General features: G+C 42.9%; 1 protein-coding gene across 1 annotated transcript in view; it reads right to left on the bottom strand.

Moving 5' to 3' along the window:
* MAP3K19 (mitogen-activated protein kinase kinase kinase 19) overlaps positions 1-25303 on the bottom strand; it is a 263793-nt gene that overhangs the window by 75861 nt on the left and 162629 nt on the right. The window contains exons 4-5 of the mRNA XM_086957307.1: positions 6746-6812; positions 326-558 (exon numbers count right to left, since the gene is read on the bottom strand). Coding sequence (XP_086813433.1) covers positions 326-558; positions 6746-6812 — 300 coding nt within the window. The remainder of the gene's footprint in view (positions 1-325; positions 559-6745; positions 6813-25303) is intronic.

Below are 25303 nucleotides of genomic sequence, written 5' to 3'. Positions count from 1 at the left end.
ACCCTCACTTCAACAAAACAGCTACTTCAGCATGACCACTGAAAAGACTTCCAGTGAGCCTTATGTGGCTCTAGAAACCGTACTTTAGAATTAGAGGTAGAACAGCGAATCTGACCAGTTGAAGTCACGGAAGGCGGAGTGTATGTTCATATCAAAATAAAAGTTTTGTTTATTTGATGGTTATCATTATGGTGCTATATATATATCCCATCTTCTAAGGGAAGCACTTCTTGATGGTAAAATTGAAAACATTGCATAATGGATTTTCAAAAGCAAGTAACTTCGTTAAATGCTCATGGATATTGGAAATCACAAAAGTATTTACTTTGCTCAATCTGTTTATGTATGTCCTTGACAGAATCCAATGCCATAAAAGCTTTTGAGATGTTGGGCTCGGAGCGTGACCCTTGTGGCAGGGATCCAAATCCTAAGCCCTGCATGGGCTTCCCGTCTTCATCTTTCTCCGTGTGGATGGGTGGCAGTGAAGTGTGCCGTGTTTTTTTTACCTCAGGTGCGGAAGGCTCCCTGGACCACAGCCCAGGCAAGGAAGTCATTAACCTAAATAAAACAAAAATGCTAGTTCAAAAATAAGACTCTAAACAGTTGTGATGAAATAAACATAATAGCACCAGCAATCAACCATATGACATTATAAATCTTTAATATTCCTTTTTTATGTCCAATTTCCCCATCAAGTTATGAAGCATTTTGAAATGAGCTATTCTACTGATTTAAGCATTGCTCTAGAAGTGTTACCACATGGGTTCATGTTAATCTTGCAAATATGTCTCACTCTTGGACTCTCCTATTACACACAACTATGTAATCAAGAACTTTATTTCAATTGGATTTCAATTTAAATTAAACAAAGACTACATCTCTCAACACACATTAAATGAAAGTCTGGGACTGGAATCCTGGTCTTCCAGTGAGATAAGGAGACAAATGATGGATTTCTGCAATAAGCAAACAAAGGGAGGATTGATATTCTCAGCAGGGTAGATGTACATCATGACAGAAATCGACAAGCACAAAAGATATTCCTACAAACATTACACCCTATCAATCAAAGGACATAAAATCAAAGCTGGTTCGTAAGATGTTATTTAATAAAACCAGGACTGTATGGAAATTGAAATAAAATAAGTGTAGGAACTATGGAATCCCAAAAGCTATTTCACATGTAGCGGCAGAAGTACTATTTACTGCTCACAACATACTGGGCGCAATTCATGGCCAGTAATTTTCCGATGTGACCGATGCACAAATAGGTTGAGTCAGAAAGCTTTGATTCTGAGTGAGTCACTATGCAACCTACTTCGTGAATATGGTTGTATGACAAGATATCATCTACAAAAATATTGTGACACTTAAATATAGTGTCAAAAATATAGTCAAGAAAATTATCAATTTGACATACTTTGTACGTAAACTATCAGAAAATTAAAATATAATATTTTGGATCAGAATATCCATAAAAAAGTAAGTATATCGAAATATGCATATATATTTCATATTGCATGTTATATAATGTACTTAAATATTAAAGTACAAAATAATGTAGAAAAAATACATATTTCTAATTATTCTAAATTAAATATATATGCATGCTTTGTAAAATATGAAAATATTTATACAACTTAAAAAAATTACATTAAAATCATTACAATGAAAAATCATCTGCCCAGTATTCCGTTGTGCACGTCATCGCATGCTGTAATTGTGCATCGTTTTGAAGATCTACATGGGATACTTCATTCCCCCACCACGCACCAATAGTGTGAGGACCAAAAAAGGGACCGGAAGTTTGATTATTTTTGGTGGATTTCTAGTGATTAATATGTATTAAATATAAATTCTTTATAAAATATGAAAATATTTAAACAACTTTAAAAAAATGATCTTAGAATCATTAACAATTGGATCATGTCCGGTAACAAACATATAAAAGAAACATATATCAAATGTAATTAGAAAATAAAATTCATTAAAAAAGTATTAAATTAAATTACATTTTCCAAATTAGTCATTTTTATAAATAATTTGAAAATATTTTTTTTAAATAATTACGAAAAATACAAAGTAAACAATAGTAGAGAAAGTTTTGGACTTTGAAGAAATCGTATTCGCTATACTAATCCCAATGTAAGGAAAATGATTGGACTTTGGAGGGGTTAAATGTACTACTCCCATTCCAATCTAAACAACAGTAGAGAAACTGTTGGACTTTGGAGGGCTTAGATCCATTTTTTCAATTGGTAAATGTTTTGTTGAAAAACGTTAAATGCGTAACAAAATAGAAATATTTAAAATGAAGAAATATTAATTGTTCATTATGGATAAATTATATTAAATTAACTGGAAAAATACAAATATCATTCTTTGAAATGCATTGAAAAAATGTATAAGAAATTAAAAATATTTAAAATAAACACTTCCCTCACTATTCCCCAAAAATGTAATAGAAATCATTAATTTAAGATGTTATAAAGTAAACATTATTAACAATAAATTTGGAATTACCTAAAATGAATCAAATGTTAAACAAATAATCAGTATAAAACAGTTTCAATAGATAATGAGTAAAGGAAATGATCACATTTTTTAAAATAACAAATTTGTAAAATAATCAATAAATTAATTTACATCATCATTAATAAATAAATTAGCATTACAAACTCATATAAACTATTTTATATTAAAAATAACTTTCCACCAAAATACCCTATAATCCTAATAACCACCACTAAATAAAATACCAATTCAATTCACAAAATGTAAATGACACCATCAAATAATTGACATAATTTGTAATTATCTTTTAATACAATTAATTAAAAATAAAACTATCATTTATATTTTCACTAACTTCCCACCCTAATCTCATAAAAACCAAACAACCTTTTGCTAAATTAAAAAGTTCCATTACATTTTAATACATTTTAAATTCCACATTAAAATGTGTAAACTATACTAAAAAATAGATAGTGTTGTAATACTAATACATAATAATAATATCACAGCTAATTAATTAATTAATTAAAGAGATTTAATACAACTATATTAAAGAAAATGATATTATATAAGATATTTAAAAAAATTATATTAAATACCTAAACCTGATAATCTTACCTTCTATGTTCTTTCCCACAATATTCTTGAATAAACAATATTTTTGAAATTATATTCTTGTATCACAATTTTTTCTCTAATTGGAGGGACGATGGCCTGCTTGGATCTGCAGACCGCTATGTTTTGATTGCCCTAAAGTACAGTAATTGTTTTCGGTTTTTTTAATGCAGCCCATTTCTCTCAAAGTAAAAGGTGCTGCATTTAAAAAAAAAGTTTCTTTAAATGTTTGTTTGAGAATTGGCAGTGGTCCTAGAACCTCTGCCTATTCCCCAAGATTTTTTTTTAACATTCACAAAGAAGAAAGGTGTCCTTTGCCACACCTTCTCATTTTTAGTACTGGGCTAACACCCCACTGTGGGAGTCGATAACTTTTCAATGGTTAACAACCACTATTTTGCCTTAAACTTTTGATATATAAAAGAACTGAATGATAGGATGAGAGTATGGTGAGGACTGTAAACAGAAGGGTCAGGTATTTTAGTGTAGTATATAGATAAGGTTTGTTTCTGAACCCAAAGAGATACGATTTCAGTCCCATGAATTCAGGGATTTGGGTCTAGAGTCTGAGAGCTGAGCAGAAGGCTTGTTTTCCAGTCTTGCTCACCTTTTCTTTTGGGATCTCCAGGAGAAGGTGGGTTTTGTTTCGATCTGCGTTTCTCCTCTAGTGAGCTGTACTTTGTTTTTAGGCTAGAGTACACAATGAAGAGCCAGGTATGTTATGTAGGCTAATTTGAATTTGAATTTTTTGACTGATACCTATTCCCTGGTATGTTTGATCCAGTGAGCCTGCAGCTTCACGTTGTATCTCTAGTGCTTATGTGTCAAAATTGTACAGACACGTTAGGCTGCCTCCCATCTCGTTGTTTGTTAAGTAATATTTTTCACACTTTTTTTGTATGTAGAAGGTTTTTGAATTGGGTAGATTTTTCACTTTTTTCTTTTAAGAAATTGAATATTATTAGATTTACTAATTAGGCAATATGTTATTTCATAGGTATTTCATTGCTAACCATGGAAACGTACTTCCAGATTCTATATCTATATGGAAATTCGGTTGCTGGAATTCTTGTTATGGTCTTAATCTTACCATTGCTCTTTTCACCCTGGTATCCCAATTTCATTTTTTTTTAAAAAAGAACAAATCATTTAATGTATATATCCATTGCCACTCTGTCCCTATGCTGGGAGCTATTCAAAGCTTAATTTGGGTTCAGATTTCATGGTTTTTTTATCCAAATTGTATAATATTTGTGTAGTCACAAGTTTTCACAAACTGTCTATTTTTATTTGTATTCCTACAGACAAAGCCTCCTCTAATTTATACGTATCACAATAGGTGGTGATGCATTGCACACATTATAATCCTTACTTGTGAATCTACACTTTTGGCAGGAACGGCAGGTACTTGTGTAGCCCTAGGTACTCAATCCTAGTCCATTAAAAGAATCTGGACAAGCATCTAAATTAGTTCGGGGCTTACCTGACTTAGCTTTGCAGACAATTTCTATAATACAGCCCCTGGTATTCTACTCCAGACCCCATACTAATGAGGGGTAAACGTTGAATGAAGAGCCAGGCCATGTGCTGGAGATGACGGTATGGCAGGTATCTACAGAGTTGCTCTTCATGAAGGGCCCTACATCTGGGCTAGGACTCATGAACATAACATCCCACTGCAAACAAAACAAAATAACTAAGGAGAGTACACACAAAATGCCTCAAAGGGCAATCCTCTATGTCCAGTGTACATGTGACTTCACACATGTATGACTTCATTGAGCATAGTTCCTTATTCTGGTGGATTGCAATGAGTCTGGTCTCAACCATTATCGAAAGCCATGCTCTACTAATTGAAAGCCAGGCTCCTCAAGGTCAAGAGCTGTGGCCTACATTAAGGAGACGAGTTCCTTGTTGCTTGGTGCAATCCTGTTGATATAGGAAGAGCCAGGAGATTACTGAGATGGAGAGACTGGAATGTTCCCAAACTCATGGGATTGTTTTCTCATCTTTATCGTTTCCCCTGGCACTGACCAGGATTATAAAAGACAACATGTTTTGCTTCACTTGGGAGTCACCTTAAATTACTATGTTGACATTTATCACCACTAACCTGAAGGCCGAGTCTGACAGGCTATGCATAACTTTCTGTGAGGATGACAGTTCTTTGCAATCCATCTTGCGACTGTCCGAGAGAAGCCTCACTCCGGCAACTCCTTTTGTTGTCAGCCCAATTTTCTCATTGATGGGGTGGACTCCAGGAAGAATGAGCGAAGAGAGTGCCTTCTCCAACGCACACTATTAGGGAACTGACTGCTGAGGCCTACATTTATTTATGAAGGATGGATCAATGTTCTCTCTCTCATCTCAGACGCGGCAAGCCTTCTCTTTTTATGGTCTGGAAAAATATTTCTGCTTCACTGTTGGCTTGAGGCTTGCCTGTCGATTGGGAGCAGCACCTCTTCTAGTCTGCAAGGCCTGGCATCGACAACCTACATGGTTGTTGGGATAAAAGACATCACCACAGTGCTCTCAAGCAGAGATTGTCATTGCCTGGAAGCTTCTTCACTAATATTTCCAGTTCTACTCAGTAACGCTCTGTAGCACAACCATTAGAGGTTCAGTCAGAGTCGCTTGGGTTGGGATGAATCATTTGTTGTATGGCGTTTACTTAAGTGTAGAAGTGGATGTTGATTCCTGCAACTACTTTTGTGAAATTGTCAAAATCCTTGCCTATGGTGTTAAGATCTCTTAAGCACTTCATCGCCGGAGTTTTGCAGCAGAATGGTCTGCTTAGTTTTTTTTTTTGTTTTTAATGTCTTTTCATTCTCATTAGAGGCAGTCAGGAAATACCTCAAACACAGGAGAAAGGTGTGTTAGAAAGAGTGAGAGCACACTAGAGGACAGCTCTTGCAATGACCTCACTAAAGTTTCACCTGTATCGTCTGCCACAGATTGGAATCCCCAATAGGCTCTTTTCAGCATCCGCTCGCCCAGTGCTTTAGATAGATTCTTTGGATAGCCAGTGTCTTTCCTAGAATGTGGAGTCCTAGGGCTTTAGGATTGGGACTAATACCTGTAAAACTCGAAGGGAATGCGTAGTTCCTCAGATAGGAGCCTAAATGGGAAAGCAGCCTTGTGCATGGATGTTTCATGAAAAAAGCATTACTGCTCATGCCAAAAATGCATTCATTACAAAACCGAGAATGAAAAATAAGTAAGTGAAGTAATATGAACTAACGCATTAACACCTGTTAGCGTTACAACACAAACATGGCCCACTTTAAGTCCATCATGTGTTCTGTATAGGTTAATTTACAGCGCCTGGGACCTATGCAAGACAAACTAACAATCACCACACTGCTATTACATTTTTAAACAAACATGCTAAGGAAAGGGCATGCCCTTATTTTTAAAACAACATGAAAACATACTAAAATGTGAATTATCCATTATTGTAAAAAAAAAAGTCAATGTTTGCAGTGTACTCGTGATTAGCAAAATGTATGGTAAACGTGACCAACTTGCCAAAATGTGCATGTTAACATAGGATATGTATTAACATTAGGTTATAAATATTGGTGTTTACAAAAGAAAAATGTATAAAATTGCTCACCCATCTTGAAAGGAGCGGCTCATTTCGGAGTGAGATTTCCTTCCACTATCTTTACCGTTATCATGATCTGTAAAGACATGGTGTAAGTATTAGAAAATAAATCTTGAACCGGCCAGATGCTGAAGTTGCTTCAGGCCCTACAAGGGACAATCGCTCAAGCCAACTTTGGTGATATTATGTGTGCAGCACCGGCACTACCATGTCTTGAGGACAAGGGACTCCATCACAAAGGCGATGGAGACCTAGTCAATCGAACCCTCGTCCTGCCTGCCTCATTTAGAGTAAAGCTGACCGCCAACGTTGCATTGACAAAGCCACTGCTTGCTGGGTTGAGGGCTAGTTTCCTGTGAAGGCCGAATGGAGTAGAGGCTGTCGGAGGAAGCGCCTTACACTGCCTGCCCAAACTGAGGTGTATGTTGTAATGTTCTTGTTTCTGTCCATCACTGCTGGTGTGAGGGAAAGAAAAACAAATAATGACCCCACGCCCAGAGAGAAAACTCACTGGTTGTAGGGATCCTTACTTTTTTTTATTTTTCAATAACAAACTCCCAGTTTAGCAGTTTGTTTTTGAAAAATAAAAGTTTGGCGACTATCCACCGAACTTTTTGTACCTTGAGAGGAACCACCATGATGCTGGTTCCAGTCAAGATATAGAGATCACTACTGGGTAGAGATCTGTACATTTGGTGGATGGTAATCTGTTAGGATGGAGTACGCGATGCCTTCCGCCACCAGGACAGATGGAGTAATGTACGCCAAATTTCAAATTTGGCACTAAGTTAGATGCAAGATTCCAGCCACCCTTTGCTGCCACCTCCACCTATATACATTTCCTACACAAAGTGTTAAATGGTAGAAATGTAGGGCACTGTTGGGAGCTGGGTGACATCAGAAGGAGACACTCCATTTACACATTTTGCTTCCCAACAGAACTTGGCTCGCACGTATAGATCACACTATACCCAGGTAGAGCAACAGCCCTCTCTTTATTTCAAGAGACCATGAACATCCTGTGGAATAGGCTCTGTCCCTCTTCCAATAGGGTGCTGCACAATCTCCTGCTATTCAAGAGTTGATCTTCTTGTCGTAGGGCTAATTTCACTTGACCTTTTCCCTTTGACATTCCCACCCAGCTGTCTTAATGACCCTTCTCTGCTACTCTCAACCAACCCTAAGAGGCAGGTTTCAACTGAGCCCTTACATTTTGCTCTGGGCACCCCTAAGCACCGCAGTTTGACAGCTTTTCCGATTCCCAGTTGAGGAAAGGTCGGGCTCCAGCATCAGAGCTAAGGGGGTCAAGAGTAAGAGCTGACAACTGTGTCAGGTCCCACAAATGGCTTGTGGAGAGGGCTGGCATAGAGTTCCAAAGTCCAAGACAGGCTTACAGACTCAGTTGCTTGGTTGCCAGGTGGCCGTGGACGCTACTATAGCTTTTCCCCTTTTCAGCTCACTGTGTGTAGCAAGCAGCTACAGACTAAATATGGCCTTCTCCATGAATGTATTGCTAATATTTCTGCACAAGAAATAAGCCATGTCTATAGATTTTTACTTGTAGTGACATTGAGCAGTCTCCAAATATTGTGTTACAAAAAGCTTGCACTGACAGAGAAATTCAGATCAAACCCATTTGCACCTTTTTGCTGCATTTGTAATGTGGAATAAAGCAAATAGTAACTGTCTCACGGCAAATATTGTGCAAACTGATAACAATGTATTTGATTTGTGTTCACCTAAGAAGAAATGAAGAAAGCATATCTTCTCCACTTTTTAAATGCGAGAGAAGAGGCTATGATTGAGTTAAAATCAGTTTGTTTCATTTTTTGTTACATTAGTATGAAAGAACAGCACATTATCGGTTTATCATTATTTAGGTCTGACGTTAGGTAAGGCCTTTTGATCTTACTACAATTACATATAGATATACATCTCCATTTGTTTGTTGTTGTATCATTCACATCCACCCACTGCAGCATATAGCCTGACCAATGGGTCAGCCCACCTCACCTATTCGCTAGCTTCTCTGTGAGTGACGTCATTCTACTCTTTCACAAGGAGAACATGTGCACACACGATAGCTCCCTTCAGTGCCAGTGACTACTATGCAATGTTTGTTTTTTAAGACACAAAAATATTAGTGCTTTTACAATTGTTTTTTTTTACATTGACAGCACCCCCGCCCCCCCCCACCCCCCCACCCCCCAACCCCCAACAATGAGGTTTTTCGAAACCAATGACAAATTAAAACAGAATTGATAAAGTCAACACCACCCTATTGGCTTTGTCAAAGGAAAACTTGGATAGCACGTTGTTTCCGGCCTTGGAGGACCCCTTTATCAAGTAAGTCTGCTTGTACGCGCGATGCATCATACCACAAATTTATTCGATTTGTTTTCAATTGTAACCTGCAGAGATTATATTGACATGAATGTCCCATGTTTAGTAACAAAAAATAGTCGGGGTTGGTCCTTGTGTGTTTTATAAACTAAGTCAGCATGTTTCTCAGACAGTACACAAACAATGCACAGAGAACTGAACTTTTCCCTGGTAAGACTAACAACACTAGAGTGCTGGCTTTTCACTGCCCTAGTGTTACTAGCATTATCCCAAACTGCCATTTCTCTGTGTGTGGGCAATTCATCAGATAAGCCTATTTTAGAGGTATCTAACACCGAACAATCTCTAAAGCCTTGAGCCTCAGATGTATTTTTTTTCAGGGGATGAGGTGTCCTGATTGGATGTTATAGGAAGCATGTGGGCTGGTCTGCATTGTACTGTGATCTTAATTTTTGCGGGAGGAGGATTCTGCCTTTAATATCACATATGCATGGTTTGGTGGTCTTTGACTGGGAGAAAACTGTCAGGAATGATTACCCGAAGTTCTGCACCCACATCTTCTAAACACTGAGACGGGAGAACACTTACTGCCAAACTTCCTGTAATAGGTCCTGGGTGCGTTGAACCAGGCAAGCACAGTCATATTGCAGTAAAGTCACCAGATCCCTCCATAGCTGTTACCCAGAAGTCTCTTACACCTGGCCTGGGGTCGGTGGAGATGGGATCTGAAAGTCAACGTAAGGCCTGTAGCTCTTTCATCCGGTAAGGTCCCACCCAAACTCGGGATCTTTGATTCCCGGGCTAATAACTAGTATGTGCCGAAGAAAAGGCTAGATATTGTTTGCCAAGGTTCTATCAGGGTTGTCAGCAGCGCAAGAGTGAATAGAGTGCCACTAACCTCTGTCTGATCTCCAGCGGGAACAATGGCGTGTAGAGAAGCCTCCCTCTTCGCCTGAGCGCTACCCCTCCCAGTGCACTGACACACAATTAGGATATATAACACCCAAGGGAAAAGGGAAGGGGACAAAGTAATAAATCCTGCTAGGCCTTCTTACTTCCTAGGTCTGGTCTAGGTAGGCAATCAGAGACACTATAGATGGAAACAGAGCAGAAGACAATTATACACAGGATAAGCATAAATAGCCATAAACCCATGAGGCAACAGGAGAAGTTAAGAAATGAGCAATTACCAGCAGGTAAGCAAAAGCGTTGGGGGATATAGTATACAACTCCTAGAACACAGGACCCCCTTGCGCCAACAGGACAGTAACACTGTCTCAAAACTGTTACAGCACAGAAATGACGAAGAGTTACAAATTTAGTCTGGTAAGTGAGCATTCAGAGAGGCAAAAGAAATAAGTCTTTGTATAGCACTAGCACCTTGATCCTTCTCCTAGTTACTTCACTGGAGAAAACGTGTCCAGTGCAACAAAGTAATGAATATCCAATACCAAGTATCTAATGCCTATAGAATCCCTAGGAAGCGCTTCCTGGTTATAAGCACTACACTTAAAACACACAGTACCTGAATTCTCCTAGCCCAGAGAATTGTTACGAGGAGAAGTCAGGAGGAGCTGAACGCGGAACCAGCCAGGTTACACGAGAGCGCTGTGCTGAATGCGCCGTTCCCGCCGATGCACAGAAATCCTTCTGCGGCCGGGAAACGGAGCTCGGCAAACAAATATCCAAGAAAGGCGGGGTGGGTTCTTTGAAGTCCTCTCAGCTATGCGGCCAGATGAAGTCGATAGCATCCGATCCTAGCGGGAAGGCAAGCGTCCACTACAGCTCAAAGAACGGGTCAGATTGTCAAGCACCGGCCCCTTGCCCCGGTATTGAATATATAGAAGGCGGGCCATACCAGATGACTTCCTGTATTCTTTGATAGGTCCCTTGGCCTTCTGGGACTTGTAGTGTAGCAAGGATCTACCCCGAACCTGCCCCTCCTTGGCTAGGATCGCGACAGTACCTCCTCTCAAGGACTGCCGACTCGGCGGTCGTCCAGGCCGTCCTGGATGGTCTACGTGAAAGCGTTCCACTAGATCAGGGCAATGGAGGTTCTGCACTGGCTCCCATGTTCTGTCTTCCACCCCATAACCTTTCCATTCAACCAAATACTGAACCCGTCCCCTCACTAAACGGGAATCAAGAATCTCCTGCACCTCATACTCTTCCTGGCCATCCACCTCCACAGGGAGAGGACGTGTTAGTAATCTCGTATACCGACAGGACAAGGCTGAAGCAGTGAGACGTGGAAAACAGGGTGTATGCGCCATGTAGGGGGTAAAGACAGCCTCATCGCTACTGAGTTAAAGACCTCCTCTATACTGTAGGGACCAATGTATTTGGGTTTTAGTTTATCAACCCCTTTGAGATGCAGGTTCTTTGTAGCCAGCCAAACCTTGTCCCCCACGTTGTACTCCGGTTCTTTTTTTCTTTTTCTGTCTGCAAAACATTTATGTGCTTCTTGTGCCTGGGTAAGATGTTTTTTGGCATCCAGTAACACCACCCTCAGATGTGCATGATGTTCCTGGATGCTAGGGAGGTTAGATTAAATGGGTCATTCAAAGGGAAGTATATTGGGGTGGTATCCATACTGGCAAAAGAATGGTGAGCACCCTAGTGTTGAGTGTTCTGCATTATTATAGGCGAATTCTGCCAACCAGAGTAACGTGACCCTGTCGGTGTCGTTTTGCAGCGTAAAGCAACGGAGATATTGTTCAAGAGTCTAATTTAGACGTTCTGTTTTTCCATCGGTTTGCGGGTGATAGCTACTAGACAACCGAGCGTCTATCTGCATTGTTTTGCATAGATCCTTCCAAAACCGTGAGGTGAACTGTGTTCCACGATCAGTGATAATGACACATGGGATCCCATGTGCTCTAACCACATACTGAAGGAATATGAGGGCTAATTCAGAAGAAGTAGGCAATCCTTTCAGTGATCCAAAATGTCCCATTTTGGTTACGTGATCAATAAGAACTAGTATTACAGTCTTCTCTTGACTAGGTGGCATTTCCACGATAAAATCCATGGACACGGTATGCCAGGGTCCAGGAGGAACTGGTAAAGGGTGTAACAGCCCTGCGGGTTTGGAATGGTCGGCTTTGCTTTGTTTGCAGACAGAGCAGTATCCTATGTATTCTTTGACGTTCTTTCGTAGAGTGGACCACCAAAATGAACGTTCAATACTGGCGATTGTCTTATGAACACCCAAGTGCCCTCCTACTGGAGTATCATGAGCCCATGATAGTACATGTTGCTGTAATTCAAATGTAGGAATATACAAAGCTTGAAAATGGTACAGGAGGTCTTCTTTTTCCCCCCTTTTTTCAGGGTCTTTCTGAATCCAAGCCTGGGAGTCGATATTGGCCACAGAGATCTTGAGGTCTTCTAGGAAGTCTTGGGAAGTGGATAATGCCAAGGAAGAAAGAGGGAATGATTTCTCTGTGAGGATCAACTGAGGATCCTCGTCAATGGGCCTGTTGAGGTCATCTGAGTCTTCCAGACGAGAGAGAGCATCTGCTTTCCCATTCTGTGGTCCAGGACGATATTTAATGACAAAATCATAATCGGAGAAAAAGAGTGTCCACCTCAGTTGTCTAGGTGTTAGGGCCTTAGCTGTCTTGAGGAATAAAAGATTACTGTGGTCTGTGTAGATTTCTACAGTATATCGTACCCCCAAAAGGTAATGCCGCCACTCCTCGCAGGCTCTTTTTATCGCCAACAGTTCTTTGTCAGTTATTGCATAGTTCACTTCGCTGGGCGTTAGTTTCTTGGAATAATATGCAACAGGGTGTAGCTGGCCTGTTTGGGGGTGCCTTTGGGACAACACGCCTCCTATGGCATGTTGTAATGCGTCTGTCTCCATGACAAAAGGAAAAAGCGGATCCGGGTGACGCAGAATAGGTGCTTGTATAAATCTCATTTTCAGTTCTTGAAACGCTTGATCTGCCTCTTCATTCCAGTCATAGGGAATGTTTTTTCGAAGTAGCCGTGATATGGGATGTATGATTTTCGAGAAATCGCTTATAAAACGCCTATAGTAATTTGCAAAGCCTAGGAAACTTTGTACTGACTTCACGTTCTGCGGCGTTTTCCATTGTGTAATTGCTTCCACCTTTCTGGTGTCCATCTGGAATCCCTGAGCGTTTATCACGTAACCCAAGAATGCCACTTCTTGTATATGGAACAAGCATTTTTCTAGCTTGGCATATAAGGAATGTTGAAGCAACCTTTCCAGCACTTCCTGGACGTGCGTGACGTGTTCCTGGAGGCTCGTAGAGTAGATGAGGATATCATCTATGTAGACCATGAAACATGTTTCAAGAAATCCCCGCAGTACCTCGTCCATAAAATATTGAAAGGCTACTGGGGCGTTACAAAGCTCAAACGGCATCACCCTGTATTCAAACAGACCGAACTTGGTCCGGAAGGCAGTCTTCCACTCATCGCCTTTCTTCACTCTGACTAAATGGTAAGCGCCCCTCAAATCCAGCTTGGTGTAATATCGAGCGCCTTTGAGTTGGTCCAGTAGGACAGGTATCAACAGAAGAGGGTAACGTTTTTTTACTGTTAGTCGATTTATCGCTCTGTAGTCAATACACATCCTCAATTCAGTAAGTCTTTCTTTGGTATAAAAAAAAGAGGAGATGAGGCAGGTGAGGTGGAATGCGTGATAAAACCAGATTCCAAGTTCTCATCAAGATAAGTACTCAAGTATTGTGTTTCTGGTTCGGTAAGGGCGTATACCCTACTACAGGGTATATCAGCTCCCGGTATGAGTTCGATTTGTCAGTCGGACACTCTATGGGGTGGTAACTGAGTGGCTTTTTTCTTGTCAAAGAGAGAGCTATAGTCTCTGTAGACTTCGAGCAGCGTAGTGGAATCTCCAGAGCCTACTGACGCACAGGCATCCGCCAAGATACTGGCTTGTTTTTCATTGATTCCTTGATATTGAACCATCCGTTCAGAACAATGTTCTTTACAAAAAGCAGAACAGAGAGAGATGGTGCGTGCTGCCCAGCTTACTACAGGGTCGTGCAGGGTTAACCACGGCATGCCGAGAATAAGACGAAACTGAGGAGCGTCGATTAAGTCGAATCGGATATATTCCTTATGTTCCGTTGCTAACATCATTAGAATGGGTATAGTGTGGCACGTTACGGGACCAGAGGTCAACATGGAACCATCAACTGATTTCACCGTTTCGGAGCTTCTTTTCTTCTCGAAAGGTATTCCATTGTTCTTGGCGTATTCTTGGTCCATAAAGTTTCTGGTTGCCCCTGAATCTAGTAATGCCTCTACTTCGAGGACTGGCGCCCCGTCCAGTTGCAGAGAGACGCCCACGTTCATATGGGCTACTGCGGGTTGCATGGTGTTTGCTATCAAGGAAGAGATCGGTGCACTTTGTCCGTCCGAATCAGTGATCTCGGTCTGACCCGGACTTTTCAGTTTCCCGAAAACTCGTGGGTACCCACTAGAGTTTGGTTTCTTTGGGTAGTTTTTCGCTCCGGGAGCTGGGTCCTGGCTCGGCATTCTCGAATGAAATGCCCTCTTTTTCCACAATACAAACAGAGTTTCAATCTTCTTCTTTTTTCTCTTTCTTCCGATGTGAGGAGGCCGCGGATACCTCCTATCTGCATTGGTTCAGGCCCTTCGGAGGGCTTGGGTTGTTCAACGGCTGGTAGCCGAGGTCGGAAATAAGGAGGCGCGTTTTGCCTCTATTCCGATCTCCACGTCTCTCTTGCAAACGGTGATCCAACTGCACCGTAAGGTCACCCAATTCTTCACACGTTGAAGGCAATTGTACGACCTGTGACAATACGTCTTTCATTTCACTCCTTAGACCTTGGTAGAAGAAGGTGGTTCTTTTTTCTGGTGGCCAGTCCGTTTCTACGACTAATCGGTTGAAAGTAGTGATGTAGGACAGCAGGTCCTGCGGACCTTGGTGTAAGGTAAGATGCTCCCGACCCAGTGTCATCATATGAGATTTGCGATCAAAGAGCTTTCTCATCTCTAGGCAAAAGTCGGAAAAGTGATGCAGCATAGGGTTGTTTTTTTCCATCAGTGGAATAGTCCAGCTAGCGGCGTTCCAACCCATGTATGACATCATAAATGCCGTTTTAGCGGCTTCATCCTGGAACACTGCAGGCTTACACAAGAAGTGTAGATGGCACTGATCGAGGAAAGTTTCAAACTTTTTGGGGTTGCCGTAAAATCGTTCAGGAGGTGCCAAGGGTATGCCAGTGTTTTGAATCACATGGACCGTAAGTGTTGATGTGGCTGTTGTGGGGGGACCAGGAGAAGCAGCAAAGAACCTACCCCCCTGTATAGTGGTGTTGGTTGCAGAGGGTATTGGCTGACCTGGAGGAAGGAGCGTAGGTTCTCTGATGTAGGTTTTGGACTCTGGACTCTTTCAGGACAGGCCTGCTACCTCCCTACGTATCGAGCCCATTTCTTTCCTCAATTCTTGATTCTCCAATCTAGAAGTTTGTACTTCCTGCTGCAGAGCATTCAAGCTTTCCAGCAAGGAAGCCAACACAACATTAGTGTCCATCGTTCGGGCTGGGCTCCAGTCTTGGGCTTGACAATCTATCAGGGTTGTCGGCAGCGCAAGAGTGAATAGAGTGCCACTAACCTCTGTCTGATCTCCAGCAGGAACGATGCCGTGCAGAGAAGCCTCCCTCTTCGCCTGAGCGCTACCCCTCCCAGTGCACTGACACACACTTAGGAAATATAACACCCAAGGGAAAAGGGAAGGGGACAAAGTAATAAATCCTGCTAGGCCTTTCTACTTCCTAGGTCTGGTCTAGGTAGGCAATCAGAGACACTATAGATGGAAACAGAGCAGAAGACAATTATACACAGGATAAGCATAAATAGCCATAAACCCATAAGGCAACAGGAAAAGTTAAGAAATGAGCAATTACCAGCAGGTAAGCAAAAGCGTTGGGGGATATAGTATACAACTCCTAGAACACAGGACCCCCTTGCGCCAACAGGACAGTAACACTGTCTTAAAACTGTTACAGCACAGAAATTACGAAGAGTCACAAATATAGTCTGGTAAGTGAGCTTTCAGACAGGCAGAAGAAATAAGACTTTGTATAGCACTAGCACCTTGATCCTTCTCCTAGTCACTTCACTGGTGAAAACGTGTCCTGTGCAACAAAGTAATGAATATCCAATACCAAGTATCTAATGCCTATAGAATCCCTAGGAAGCGCTTCCTGGTTATAAGCACTACACTTAAAACACACAGTACCTGAATTCTCCTAGCCCGGAGAATTGTTACAAGGAGAAGACAGGAGGAGCTGAACGCGGAACCAGCAAGGTTACACGAGAGCGCTGTGCTGTATGCGCGGTTCCCGCCGATGCACAGAAATCCTTCTGCGGCCGGGAAACGGAGCTCGGGAAACAAGTATCCAAGAAAGGCGGGCGGGGGTTCTTTTGAAATCCTCTCAACTACGCGGCCAGATGAAGTCGATAGCATCCGATCCTAGCGGGAAGTCAAGCGTCCGCTACGGCTCAAAGAACGGGTCAGATTGTCAAGCGCCGGCCCCTTGCCCCGGTATTGAATATATAGAAGGCGGGCCAAACCAGATGACTTCCTGTATTCTTTGATAGGTCCCTTGGCCTTCTGGGACTTGTAGTGTAGGAAGGATCTACCCCGAACTTGCCCCTCCTTAGCTAGGATCGCGACAGTTCTACATACCCTGTCTCTTACACCAGTATTGTTAGCAAAATCACTGACAACCTACAACATGATACCCACTAACTGTTTACGAAGAGTCATCAGGCCTGAATTCCTTCAACTCCTAAGGCTAGAAAAGATGGGTTTGGACCAGGATGGCCCCACGTCTGCCAGTATATGACACAGCATTGTGATAGACCATACAGACACTTGAGACCCAGCGCGTGCTCCCTCCCGGAGAGGCCTCATTTCCGTTGAGGGTAATCCCGGAAAGAGATCAGTTTCTCCTTCATCTCCCAGGTGGTGACAGCAAGGTCATTGCCACACAGGGCCTGCACGCCTGCAGGCTCAGAGCTGTTCTTCAACAAGAGGAGCTAATCTCTCGAAGCTTCTAAAGCATTCATATGTTCGTAGCAGCCACTCCTGTACAGAGGCAGGCAGTGTTTAACCCCTTTGCTGCTCATGACAAGCTCAGCTCGTCATGAGGCACGGTTGAGCTGTGCTTATGACGAGCTGAGCTCGTCATGAATAAAGGTAACTCTGTGAGTCCAGCACCGGGGGGGGGAGGAACCTCTAGCAGCCAAGGTGTTAAATTGTAAAAGTGCTGGTGCCAAAGTTCTCTTCAGAGGCCCGCACCCCGTGCTATTAAATGTTAGCGCACTGAATACCAGGCTGCATATTCTTAAATCCACCTCATGCCTCTTTAATCCACTAACAGACACTCTGGGCCCCTTTATCTCACATTTTTTAAAATCACATTTTGTTGAAGTGTTCAATAAAACAAAACGCAGATATCTGGAAATCAGAAAACAACAACTAATTAGGAACATCGGTTTCATGTTGAATACATCACTGTTTAGCTTCCTGGTAGACCGCTTTCCTGGCAGGGCTTCACCTCCACCAATCATCCAGATGTAGAGCATTCCACATTCCACTACCGGTGTCCCCTCGATTCCATCCCCTTTGAAGGGTTGTCATCATTGCGTGCCATTCTACATCGGCATATGTGGTTGCCCTCCTTGGAGCCCATATTTTTTCAAATATCCTGGGACAGCACCTGGACTGAAAGACCAGTCTTTCTTCTCTCATACACCAACCCACCTTTATCTCACTCTTGCAGGTTCCTGCTTTCTCCCTTTGTGGCACTGTTTTCTGTCTTTCCCCTCCTCTGTCATTCCTTTCTGCTTAGTGTGGTTTCTCTCTCTTGCTCTTGGTAAATGTCTGAAACAGAAAAATAAGTGCTGGTCTCCTCAAATAAGTGCGATGGCTTCCACCGGCTCAAATTAGGCACTGGAGAAACATCAACCCCGTCCTTAGCACAGATATAACTAGCTAGTTACCTTTCTGATTCTTCTAATAGCTACAGATACAAAGCAGGGGAGAGGGCCTAAAGTTTCAAGTTTTATTAATTTAGCACAATTACTTAAAACCATTGCTATACAAAATCTACTTTAGCACAAGTATAAAATTTAGCTTTTAGCACATTTCTCAAGTAAAAACAAGGCTACAAAACAGTTTTCAAGGGTTAGAGAGCAATATGCTTATTGAAGAGCAGCATTATAGTTCCCTATGTGAGCGTTTTGCTATGCTTGGCCAGATAAAATAGTTAAAACAGAGAGTACTGGGCCAAAGGACGAAAAAAGGGAGGGCCTATACATGTATTCAGTATATTAAACTATAGATATGCACCTCACTGCAAACACCATTTCCAAATTGTTGGGAATTACATTACTGCTCTCCCCCCCTACAAAAGAGGATGAGTGTTGTACAGAGGGCTGTAATACCGTGGGATGAAGTGGGCAATAAATTAATTTTATCTCAACTTTTTGGGTAAGAGGGAGGGGTAAAGCACCAACCTCTGCCCAATATGAGGTGTGTTACATATTTCAAATTAATTTTTGGCTCAATTTATCATTTATTGTGCCACATTCTAAAAAGCTGGCAGATATGGAGTAAAGTCACTCATTGCTTGAGACTCTGTTGAAGGCTTCATGAAGTAACTGGTTTCTACAAGCCACATCTACCTATATGATACACTTACTCACAATGTCAGTTCCTCAAAGTTTCCCTGCTGTCTAGTGAAACCCTGGCTAGCCAAGTGAAAGTGGGAGGGAAGCAGGAAATAGGAGCTGATACTAAGTGCCCGATTACTAAGTCGGTCGGTTTTGCCTCCACCAACACAGCAATTATAATGCGCCTGCACATGCTGTGATCGCATACTCCCATTTCTCAATGGGAGCTTGTGCTGCAGTCGTAAATTGGCCTAACGCAAGCTCCCATCGAGAAATGGAAGATTCTGCACCTGCCACATGGTGCAGGAATTAACACCGGAGTCCCCAAACTTCCTTTCTGACAGACTTTCCATGTCCGGAATCCCGGCATGGAAAGCCTGTCGGAAACCGAGCATCGTAATCCCAACGGCGAAAACACCGTCCATTGGGACTACGTGCCAGTCTACGACTGGCTGCAGAGCTCCATGAGCTTGTCGGAATGCAGCCGGAATGGCCGGCCGGTTTCAACTGCCTGCATTGCCATGCGGCGGTCGGAAATTAAACCATGATGAGGCTCGGAAAGCCTCCGGCTGCAGGTCAGAAGCTTTCCGAACCTCATCATAATCAGGCCCTTAGTGTTTGCTTTGGAGGTGTGCCTTATTAAGTTTATTGGTTGGCCTAGTGCAGGTGGCGTAACAAGGAATAACTTAGCCCTCACATTAAGTAACTTTATTCTGCCACAAGGCCTAGCCCCCCGGGCCATCTATTCCCACACCCCATTGTGTCATGACCATTACCACCATAGTCATACGTAATGGGGTGTTCCCTGAAAAACTCCACTACAATCTGTGACACCCACGGTGTTGGAGCATCTACCTTTTTCCATGATATCGGCTAGTTCCAACTTTCTTAACTCATACTCCACCTTGGGGCACAGATGGAATGGTACCCACAATGTCTCTGCGCCACAGGCTGGATAGATTCATCAATGTAGAGGCATATGAGATGTTCCTTGAAACACCCAATGTCAACAAGCAGCTGTAAGAACTCAGTTACCAAATCGTCCATGCTCCCTAGATGTATACTGAAAGCAAATTATACTAGCTGGAGACGTTCTGCTGTCAAGCAGCTCAGCAGCATTCTAGAGCCGATATTAGTAACATACACTTTAACCCTTGTGGAGTCGGACCAGAGTTTTAAGTGGGCCAGGTCTCACTGGTGCTAAGCACTGGCAGTTTTTAAAGGGGGTCTCGAAACAGGTCTGTATAGGGCTCTGTTATGTGTCCTGGCACAGGCGGTCCGTTTTTTTCCGGGTTGCAGTGACAGCAGGCACATTGATGTGCGCATGCTCACCCTGCACTTCTCGCTAGTGGAGAAGTTAGGGCCTGACATCATGCCAGATGAGCGTTATAGGGGAAGGGAAATCCTTTAACTCCTTCCAGGCTGATGACGAGCTGGGCTCGTCATGGCGTAGCCTCCTCGCACGCTGATGACGAGCCCAGCTCGTCACGTAAAGTGCGATTCAAAAAATCTCAGCGTGCGAGCGGAATTCCGCTAGCGCGCATGAGGTTAAAGAGAGTAATTTTCTCTCTGGATTTCCCTTCTATTTGAAACTCAGGGGCAGCAACATTGCCTTGGTGTCACCAGTGCTTAAAGTGGAAGCTTTTTAGGGCTAGCGCCCTGCGTTGCAGTGCTCGTGCAGGCGAGAGCTCTTTTGTTCGGGGTTTGAAAACGGACCCTATAATCACACACACTCGTGCGTTTGCTTTTCCTTTTGGGTTCCGCTATTGGGCTTTGTGTGCGTTTTTTTTTTTTAAACAGACCAGGCAATATGGCTCCGCTCATGGCCTATTGGTGTCTGTTATGCGCACCAGAGCCCATATGTTTTTAATTATCGTGCCCAGACACGGGAGCGATAATTGAAAACATAAGGCTCGCAGTGACGCACGCGCCGCACCACTCGTGGGCGTGTTTTTGTTTTTTACAATAGCGATTTCAGTGCCGCTTGTTTGTGGAGAAACTGTGGTGACGATATCCAATGTTTCGCCGCTTGTTAACTCAAAGTTTTCCTCACTATTTTCTCATCAATTAGTTGAAAAATGCGACATTTTTAGTTTAGTCGTGCACAGGATATGAATATGAGGAAGAAATTAAATGTGAAGCTGCATTTTTTTCCTCACAAGTATTGCACGCTTTACATAAAATGGGGTAGTACAAATGAGGGTTTTGATCAGAGAAACACACTGCGGGTCGATGGCGAAACAGCTTCAGCAATGGTCACAGTTCCTTTGGCACAGCCCCATGTCATCTGGAAATGCACATAGGGATCACTCAGGTTTTTTAAACGCGATACGTGAAAGTATTCGGTTGTCTCACAGTATTAAAGTCGGCTGCTGTCTTTGAGATATTTTGAATCCTAACCCGAGGAAGTGTGAGCAGAAGTAGCCATGTGCAAGATCCGCTCCTGTTACCAGAAGACGTTTGTTGCTCACCTTTAGGGGCTACAGAAAGTTTAAGCATCTTTATTTCACACTCAGACCTCCACAACTTTAGCTTTGTCCTCAGCAGTCCGACTTCTCTGACCAACAAATCACCACCGTTGAAGAGTGTACTTTGTATGCCCAGCAGAGAGAAGTGGCGTCGAGACGAGCGATGATAGGAGAGCGGCTGCGTGGCCGTGTGCCTGCGAGGCTGTGTGGGTGAGTGACTGAAGCGGCTGAAACAGCTACCACGGTTATCGGTGTCGCCAGGTCCGCGTGGTCAGCAGGTTCGCAGATCTGCGGGTTTGCAAAAGCCAGAAGCCATGTCACAGAGTCAACGAAGGCTGAGGGACTGCACGCAGAGGTTCGAAGCCACCTATGATTCATTCCTCACACTTGCAAACTAGGAGAGAATGGCGGAAATGGACAGGTGAGGTTAGAGACGCAGCACCTACCGGCTTAGCGGAAGTAGCCGGCATTAAGCCTATGTGGCTTGTATGCCGGTGAGGGCCTCCACCGTTCAGTTCCCGCTCTGCTTCCCTTCACCAGCACCGGCCATACCCCCACTCACATCAGTGCACAAGGGGCAGAGCGAAGCCAAAAAGGAGCTGGAATAAGGCGGCCTGTGAGCTGAAGTTAACCAGGTTTCCTGCTCACCCCATCAGTCTGACCAGCCTGATTTTCTCGATCTGACCTCAGTCGTCCAGTATATCGAAAGACCCTGAAAGAAAACAGAAGGACAGCAGGTCAGCCCCTTCTTTATTTCAGCCAGCCAAGGGACATCGGTAAGAGCCGGGGTATTGTAGGGCACAAGTGTGGCTGCCATAGCTGGTGGCCCGCAGCCCGGCGAGGGCTGGTTTAGTACTTCAATTGTGTTGGCTGGCTTCCATCTGCAGCCACATCTGCCTCTGTCCACAGAAGACTTTTAGAAGCTCCTCAACAAAGGAGTTTTATTTCCTCAATGATCAAACCGGTGTCCCAACCAGTCTTACCTAAAAGGAATACAAACATTCTCCTACTCTGTTCAGAGAAAGAGGACACGGAAACACTTTTATAATGGTAAGTGATTTTAAGCTATGCCAGAGCAGGAACCCGGGAGCAGTTCAGTGGGTTTATGTGAAAAGGATTGTGTGGAATCTGGGTATATAAATAGTCGGCAGTTCATCTGACCTCCTTAGAATGCGCTGTATTTTATTTAATGCGGATTTGTGCTCCAGTATGCCCCAAAACCCTTGTAATATTAACAGCATTTGAAGCGCACTGAAGACCGGGGAATATAGTCATACTTGATTTTTTTATTGTATATGTTTCTTATTTCGGCAGGCCATGATTATTCTACTAGGAGCATGACTGATATTTTCAAAAAACATGTTTATTTATTTCAAACGATACCTCATTGCTATAAAATAGCGGTGAGAGTGGGGGAAGTGTTGCATGGTAACTGATTGGTCAATTACCTAAACACGCTAGGAGACACCGATTCAGAGTGGTTTGGTGGCGTCTTCAATATGCTGATGGTGCGAGGAGGGATTTTCCTGAAGTCGCCTTTCTTCCTATTTCCAAAAAGAAGTCTGTCTGTCTGGGTTTTATGTTGATGTAAGCGCGGCTTTAGGGTGTTACCCATTAACCCCATTGTCTCACCATTTTAGGGCCATATGTATCAACAAACCCTTTTGCGATTCCTAAATAGCGATTTTTAAGGAATTGCTATTTAGGAATCGCAAAATGGTATGTATGAACAATTTCGCTAATTTTTAGCGATTCCTTAATCTTCCTTATTTGCGAATTCGCATTTTGCGAATTCGCAATTAAGGAATAATTTCCAATGCATTCCGATGGGCCAGGAGGCCCATAGGAATGATTGCGAAATAATTCTCCAATTGCAAATTCGCAATTTGCTAATCACAATTTGAGGATTATTGCAAGGGTGCAGAGATGTCTCAAAGAAACCCTACTGCACCCCTTAAATGTACATGTGTGTGCATATGGCGCACATACATGCCCTATGGGCATGTGTGTGCATCACATGCCACCTTCAAAAATGACAAATTGTGCATTATTTGAAGAATTCGCAAGTTACCATCAACTACAAGTTGGTGGTAATTTGCGAATTCTTAACCATAATCCGCAACCCAAAAATGCTACATACATAGCATTTAAGGAATCACAAAATTGCGATTCCTTAAATGCTATGCAAAATAAGGAATCGCAAAACTTTGCAATTCCTTATTTTGCGAATATTTCATACATCCCAAGACATGCAAAATGGCCGTTTGCGATTCCAAAGGCCGAAATTCTGCGAATTTCGGCCTTTACAATTCACAAAAGGCTTGATACATATGGCCCTTAGTTCTTTACTTAGCGCCGACTCTACCCGAAGGTATTGCAGCGCTTTACATGATCACCAGTTATATTATACAGGGACACATGATTCATTTTATTTTTCTCACGGGGAGATTTAGTGATTTGCCCAGAATATCAGGATGCTGAGGCAATGCTAAGACTCCAACTGGTTCCTAGGTCCAAAGTCAGGTGCACTGCCGTTGTCTGGTTGTCTAAAATGGTATCCATTAGTTACGTAACATGACATCTCAGACTTCAACCGGGGTTTACTCAATGTGGCTGTGGTGTTATTTTTGCCTTCCTTCAATTATAGTCGTCTTGGTCCAATTGTGGCTTGATTCAAAATATACAGCAGCAGCACCTGTCTTGTATGCTATCCTCCTTTGTGCGAAATTGTCAACAAGGACATATGTGACAGTAAATCTGTTCTAAATTACTTAATTGGTCACAGTGTGGATTTGGGAGGCAACTAACCACAGGACGGTCTACCCACCAGGGTTTTTGGGGAAGTGGTGAAGTCCAGAGCCCAACATATATATAGGGATGCCATTTTGGGTGCCAGCTGGTACATAGGCAGGAACGGTTTGTCAGCTTTTTGGCGTTTTCTTGTGCAGGGAGCTTTTTGTGAGTGCAGTAATTTATTAGGTCTTTTAACGCATCACGTTAGTGCAGCGTGTGTTTTACATTGTCCTACCTGATAGCAGATGTGCTAAGAGACAATAAGGTGGGCCAAACCATGCAGTTGTTGGCCGAGACAAGCGGCTCAATGTGCTGCGGAACGGGGCCCAGCTCAGCAGGGGGCAGCAATGTCACAAAGCCGCTGGTGGTGTAGCTGCTGCAGTAATGGCCTGCATGTCCGAGTGCAGTCTACAGGCTGGGAAATCAGAGCAGGGGAGTCGGAGGGGCCACTCTCATACCAGGTGAGCAGCCCGAGGATGGGGGCAGGCGCGTCCGGCCCTGGTGTACACTGAGCGCATCAGGAAGTTCAGCCATGCCCAAGCTCCGGGGCGGCAAGGTGCAGAGGGTGAGGAATAGCAGTTGCAAGGCCTTCCAGAGGGGGACGGAGGCCTCACAGGGTCATATTTCTGTGGCGTAGCACTAGGCCTCCTGGAGTAAGAGGGAGGCCTTGCTGATACAAAATGGGGCAGGGCTGGCACCGACATGCACGCAACCTCGCTTAGAGGGCGAGGGGGGATGAGGGCCTTGGAGGAGATTGTACCAAGCCAAAAACGTTCAGGGCAGGTAGCAGGGCAGGGAGGGTGGGTTCTTTTTTAATTTCAAAGGAATTTTATTATTATGAAAAAGCAAAAAGATATACACAATACATGAAAAAGTGATACAATTGATAAAATATAAAAAGCAATTATAAATTGGAATTCAAAAATGAGTAGTAGCCAGAACAACAATAAACAAAAGTAGCCTGGCAAAAACTGATAAATGGATGAAGTGAAATAAAGTAAGTGGCTAGGCAAAGTCTACAATCAAAAGTATCACTATCAGCTGGTATAATCAGGGGAGGAGAGGAAAGAAAAAAGAAAGAAAAAAGAAAGAGAGAAAAAAGAGAAAAGATGGGAAAAGGAAAGAGGACAGAGAGCGAGAAGAAAAAAGAAGGAGAGAAGAATTTCCGCCAAACTACCTCAACAAATAAAACGTCATTCATACAGACAAATTGAAGGGAAATTGTTCAATCAACCCTTTTGCTGACAAATTCATATAT

Source organism: Lissotriton vulgaris, chromosome 2_1 (assembly GCF_964263255.1).
Source record: "Lissotriton vulgaris chromosome 2_1, aLisVul1.2, whole genome shotgun sequence".
NCBI classification, from domain to species: domain Eukaryota; kingdom Metazoa; phylum Chordata; class Amphibia; order Caudata; family Salamandridae; genus Lissotriton; species Lissotriton vulgaris.
This window is presented reverse-complemented; position numbering and strand designations above follow the sequence as displayed.